This window comes from Camellia sinensis, chromosome 10 (genome assembly GCF_055761805.1).
Source record: "Camellia sinensis isolate YWXY chromosome 10, ASM5576180v1, whole genome shotgun sequence".
NCBI classification, from domain to species: Eukaryota; Viridiplantae; Streptophyta; class Magnoliopsida; order Ericales; family Theaceae; genus Camellia; species Camellia sinensis.
The window spans coordinates 150,219,918-150,225,705 of NC_138970.1; the positions used below are offsets into that span (position 1 = coordinate 150,219,918).

The window sequence follows — 5,788 nt, forward strand, 5'->3', positions numbered from 1 at the left end:
CTATGAATTGACTCAGGATACCCTACATTAAAAAAAAAAGAAAAAAAAGAAAAAGTTTACACTACATATATACATACATATAATCAGCAGGACAAAGCAAAGCACCCAAGCAGGCAGGCAGAGAGAGAGAGAGATGGGGAGAATGCAAGTGGTGGATGTGAGGGAAAAGATGATAAGAAAAGGAGGAGGATGTCCATACTGTGGAGGATGAGTGATGGCTATGGACTTTGATGCCCATTTGGTAGCGTTTTGTGTCGCATTCCCACAAAAGACCAAGCATAAATTCTATTGCTCCATTTGCTCCACTCGATTATTTCGCTCCTCAGCCGCCCCATGATCTCATCAATCTCCATTTCTCCCATTACAATACAATATGTATATACACATCAAAAATCACTTCTCTTCTCTTATCTATATTATGTATTCTACAGTCTCAATCTGAGCTGTATAATATTCATGCTGGTATGCTAATCATCATTTGTGTAATAAAAACACCTGAGATTTCAGGGACAAATAGAAAGAGCTTGTTATATATCACATAGTTTCTTCCCACATAAAATGATAAATCTCAATATTTTAATATGATGAATCCTACAACGTAACCTTTTTAAAAAATACATAAATAAATAAATAAATAAATAATGAAAAAAGTTCAGCAACAAACAAAAAAATTCTAAATGCAGGTAGGATGGTTACCCAAGAGCACTTCTCAGATCAAAATGTTGCAGCATGCTGGTGTAGCCACTAGTCACCTCTTAACCAGGCATAGAAATTGAGCCAAAATGAGAAACATACAAATTGAGCAAACAAGTTCAATTCACCTTCAAAACTGCTTAGTTCATTTACTGCAATTAAGTTGCTATGATGCAAATATCAGATCTAGATTTAAAGTTGCAAGATTAAAGGAAAAAAAACGAGGTATTTCTATGTTCCTTGATTAGGTAAGACAACATAGTCAACAAAGACTTCCATTATCAACATCAACATCAATAGAAAATTTGCAAAACACCCATGCACAAATCAACAAGGTTCCATTCTCCCGAGGGAAAAACGCAACATACATAAAACAACTCTACGACACATGAAAAATTACCGCTGCCAAAACTCAGAAGAAGAAAAAACATAGCCGGTTCACTTATTGAAAACTAGAAGCAGCATGAATGACAATTCCTAAGTGACAGCCAAAGGCTAAACGATGATTTCATATCTTTTTTGGGCACTTATTCCTGGTCCCTGTCAAAGGTTCTTGGATGGTGAAGAGGGGTAGCAAGTAATGATACATACAAAGACCACTAAGTACAGCAACAATACCATAAAGAACATAGAACAATGGATAAAAAACCACAAAAACAAATTGATATAGCTCCCAAAATTTAAGTAAAATAAAATTGTAAAACACCATTGTCAAAACTAGTGATTCAATAAACAAATACTCTCCCGACTTTAAAAAGAAAGAAACCTGAATTAAGATTCTTCCTATTGCCACTAAGAAGCAAAAAGAAACAACCAAACTTCAAAACAGGCAGGTAACACCGAAATCTAGTTCATTCTCCTGATGAGCTCATTGATGTAGTCTTCACGGTTTCCGGCATCACCCCCTTCAACATAATGGTTCCTCTTCTTCTTTAGGCCACCCAATGGTGCCTTCAGTTTGAATGGCCAAAGGAAGTTATTGGCCTTCTTAAAGTTGGGCCCAACAGTCAAGATCTCATGGATAAGATCTTCAATGCAGATAATTCCATATTTTCCCAAACCCTGCCATATCCATGTCATGTTAAATAAGATATATGGTATAGCTACTAGACACTAGAACCAAAGACAATGCATACACACACACACACACACACAAACACAAACCTGCTCAATGATTGAATTGTCAGTCAAAGCAATCCGCTGTGTATTTAGCTTGCCATAACCCCTCTTGTAAATCAACTCCCTCACACTCTTCAAATTGGGGTATCTGAAAACATGTGTATACTAATAAATTTGACATAACAGATTCATGAAATTTAGAATTTCACAGAACTAAAAGTAGATGAGATACATACCCGTAAGTCACATAAGGCTCAACCCTATGCAGCATGTTCACTGTTGCTTTGTTTACTTTAAGGAAGACACCATTGAAAATCTGTGTTGCAAGAATTTACATTTAGGAGGGCACAGAGAGAGGGAGAGAGGAGAATGTTTAACTTGTAAAATTACAGCTTTTAACCCAAACGATTGAATACAAATATATTACTTCCTTGATTATGCACTTCTCAGTGCTCATTCTTCAACTATAAAGGCTGTTTCAGTAGATCAACAGCACATTCAACCTATAGTACTGCAGAAACCTAAGGGCCTATTGCAAAACTTCTATTTCTGTTTTCAAATATTTTGCAAATAAGTTTGGAACTGTTTTCATTTACAAAATTGGCAATAGTTTCCAAAATATTAAAATTTGAGTAGTGAAAAAACAAGTATTTTCACATGTTTCAAAATAAGTTTTTCAGCAAAACCCTAATTGTGGGCTGATGCTAAAACCATGACAAGGAGAACTTAAAGGTATTGATAAGTTACCTGTCTCAAACGCAAGAGCTGCAATATCTTTCTTGTCTTTGGGTGCATAGCATTGATACTGAAAGTTCCAAATGCCAATACATTTGAGATACATAGCACTATCACTGACAATACCATTCACTTATAACTACAAACAACATCGACACATACCCTCGGATACGAACAATGAACAAAAGCTTAGCTTCAGGATTCACATAAAAACCTCCTTTCAGTCGTGCCTCCCGCTTCAACTGAACGAGCTGCCTTTGCTGCATGACAAATGAAAATTTCATTTCAGCAATTAGATACCTGTTGTTGTAAAATATATACATATATATATATATACACACACAAATAAAAAAAATAAAAAAAGAAAGTTCAGCAAATGGACTACTTGCTCCTCATACTCCTCGGAGTATTGCTTGGCCCTGTTACAAATCAGCTTCCGGTTCTCGGCATTCTTTTTCTTCAGAGCTGCAAGGTCTTCCTGCTTCTTTAAAGCCCATTCCTCATTCCTCTTTTGTTTCTTCAATACAGACTCTGGAACCACAGGTCCTCGCTTGGCTTGGGCTTCAGCCATTCCTCTACAAACAACATTACCAAATATAAAACCAAAAACCACACCAAAACATCTCAATCATCATAACGTACAACAAACTGGACCCATAATTAAACCATAGAGATGATTATCATCCACTAATCTGCAATAAATATGATAACTATCACTCTGTTTGGTTTGGTTTTTAGTTTAATAAAAATAAATACCAAGAAGATATTTTCGCCAAAAAAACAAAATCATATGAAAATGATGAGTGTTTTGAGTTTTTCTAACCAAACTAATTATTGGGTTTTTTTGAAGATCATTCAGAAAACAGTTTTTAAAAAAGAAACCAACCAGAGTGATAGGGGCTTTGCAATGGTGTTAAACCCTAGTTTTTCACCAAAGGGGCATCCATAAACAGATCCAAGTTTCCTGCACGTTTCCTTTCTAAAACAGTATACGATCAACCTCGCAATTCTACATAATTTTATTTTCAAGTAAAAGAGAAAGAAAAACCTAAAAACATAAGGACTAAAAGTTTCTTCTACATTAATTTCTACATTTTCTCAGCAACCAAACAAACGTATAGTAAATTGAAACCCCATTTCATTGCAACTCTCTACATTAAAACAAACGACACCAAATATATCAAATCAATATACAAAAAACAAACATTGCTTAACCATATGATTCAACTCATTATATGATTTGTGCAGATATGAACAACAAAACATGAATTCAAAAGAACAAACAAAAGCAAAGATTTTTCTCTGAAAATCGAAATGAAAATCCGAAAGTACTCACTCTGAGCTCTGATCTGATGAGATCGAATTCGCAACACCAGAAGGAGGGCTTAGGAAGGTAGACAAGTTGTGTCAAATTAGGGTTTTGCTTTAGGGTTGAGTCATCCAACGACTTGGATTTATCTTTGTACGGGAGTGAATCCTGACCGTCGATAACAGGGATTTAGGGCTTTGTACATCGGACGAAGTCTTCGTCCAGGGCATGATTTTTTGGCCCAAAACTCTCTTTTCAGGCCCAACATAGGGGGTGTTTGGGAAGAAAAAAAATAGCCTAGTTTAGGCTAAAAATCATAAAAAGACAAAATAGGCTAAAATAGTTAATAAGACAAAATATCACATCAAACCCATAATCATTTCACTTTTTCTCTCACAAACATCACATCCAACCACAAAAAAATCCAATCATCTTCCCAAACACAAAAATTTTAACCTACTAAAATAACCAAAAACTAAAATAGCCTACTAAAATAGCCACTTCCCAAACGAGTCCATAGTTCTTTTTGGGCTTATTTCCCGCGAGTCCTCCGTTTGAGACTTCTTAAGTCTTATTGATAAATTTATTAATTTATCTTATTTTTATATGTAAATAAGTCTAATTAGTAAGACTGATTGATAAGTGTCTTTTTTTTTTATAGTTTTTTTTTGTTTTTAATATTTTGTTGTTTTAATTTTTTTTAAAATAAATTATATTAACAGTCTCTATTGTTTGAAACATATGCATTTTAATCTCCGACCTTTTAATTGTGATACATTTGATCTTGAATTTTAAATTTCGTTCTAAATAAGGAGAACTGAAGATACCATTTTTTCATTTCAAGGGCAAAGTCGTCAAATTAATAAAATGTAAACTAGCTTAATAAAAATAAATGTCAAAAAACTATTTCTACTCACAAAAGATAAAATTATATAAAAATAATAAATCTTTTACATTTTTATTTTTTATTTTTTTTATCAAATTAATTTTTAGTATATATTTGAATAATGAACATATAATGAGTAGCTGTTTTTGAATAGTTATTATATAATAGATGGTTGTATTTATTATTAACAAATATTTTTAGATGGTTATGTAATGTAATGTAATAAATAGTGTGGGAGCCAAGAAAAATATATATCAGTTTATTAGGCTAACCCAAATAAGGCCTACCAAGGGGGCCAACTGTTGGGTTTATTCGGCCCCTCCCCATCTATAAAAGAAAGGCACCTTACGGAATGTAAATGGATCTCTCTCTCTCTATCTCTCTCTCTCTCTCTCTCTCTCTCTGCTCCACACAGCATACAAACACTCTTTACAATTCTTGATTCTTCATTCATGGATTCTAACTTCATCATCGGAGTGTCCCTGGCGGGTAACCCCGGTTGGGTAGCATCAACCACATTTATCTCTTGCAGATTCATGGAACTATCTTCGTTGAATCTCACTAACAATCCATGTGAGAGGATATTTCATAGTTTCACAATTGGCGTCGTCTGTTGGAATGACTGAACGAGATCAACGAAAAACACAACGAACAATTTATTGTCAATAAACATGTACTGGTTGAATTGAGGTTAATGCATTTTCTACAAAATGATAATCAACTTCAAGTAATATGGCCCACGGCTGGGTCTCTTATTTTCATTCTGATTCAACTTGAATTGAGGTTAGTGTACTTGTTTTTTGAATCTTACTTTTTGCCTGCCACACCCAACAAAAACAGATACACTGGCAAAAAGACAGACCTTAAGACTCAGACGTCACCAGTTGAGCGCTTGATGATATTGCATATCGTGCTCATCCAGAAGTTTCAAAGTCCCGGCTGCAAGCCTTGCCTCCGGACTTCCGGACTCTTTCGTGTCTTGCCTCGGTTTGCGAACCAGGCTCTGTTTTCTCTGTTTTCTCTTCCCGAAGGAATGGAGAGGTCTC

General features: G+C 34.8%; 1 protein-coding gene across 1 annotated transcript; it reads right to left on the reverse strand.

The window, feature by feature from the left end:
* Positions 1-1,360: 1,360 nt before the first annotated feature.
* On the reverse strand, positions 1,361-4,084 carry LOC114273131 (large ribosomal subunit protein uL30w). Its single transcript, XM_028214885.2, has 7 exons — positions 3,884-4,084; positions 2,933-3,122; positions 2,710-2,807; positions 2,560-2,617; positions 2,049-2,128; positions 1,858-1,960; positions 1,361-1,755 (listed from the first exon to the last, which is right to left on the reverse strand). Exons 2-7 carry the CDS (start codon positions 3,116-3,118, stop codon positions 1,540-1,542), a joined length of 741 nt encoding a protein of 246 aa, XP_028070686.1. The 5' UTR covers positions 3,119-3,122; positions 3,884-4,084; the 3' UTR covers positions 1,361-1,539.
* Positions 4,085-5,788: the final 1,704 nt, after the last annotated feature.

Excerpts from the sequence above, each read along its gene's own strand:
- LOC114273131 (XM_028214885.2), bottom strand. The coding sequence starts at position 3,118 with ATGGCTGAAGCCCAAGCCAAGCGAGGACCTGTGGTTCCAGAGTCTGTA. Across the intron at positions 2,129-2,559 it reads AGCTCTTGCGTTTGAGACAG|ATTTTCAATGGTGTCTTCCT; the intron begins GTAACTTATCAA and ends CTTGCAACACAG. Across the intron at positions 1,961-2,048 it reads GAGCCTTATGTGACTTACGG|ATACCCCAATTTGAAGAGTG; the intron begins GTATGTATCTCA and ends ACATGTTTTCAG.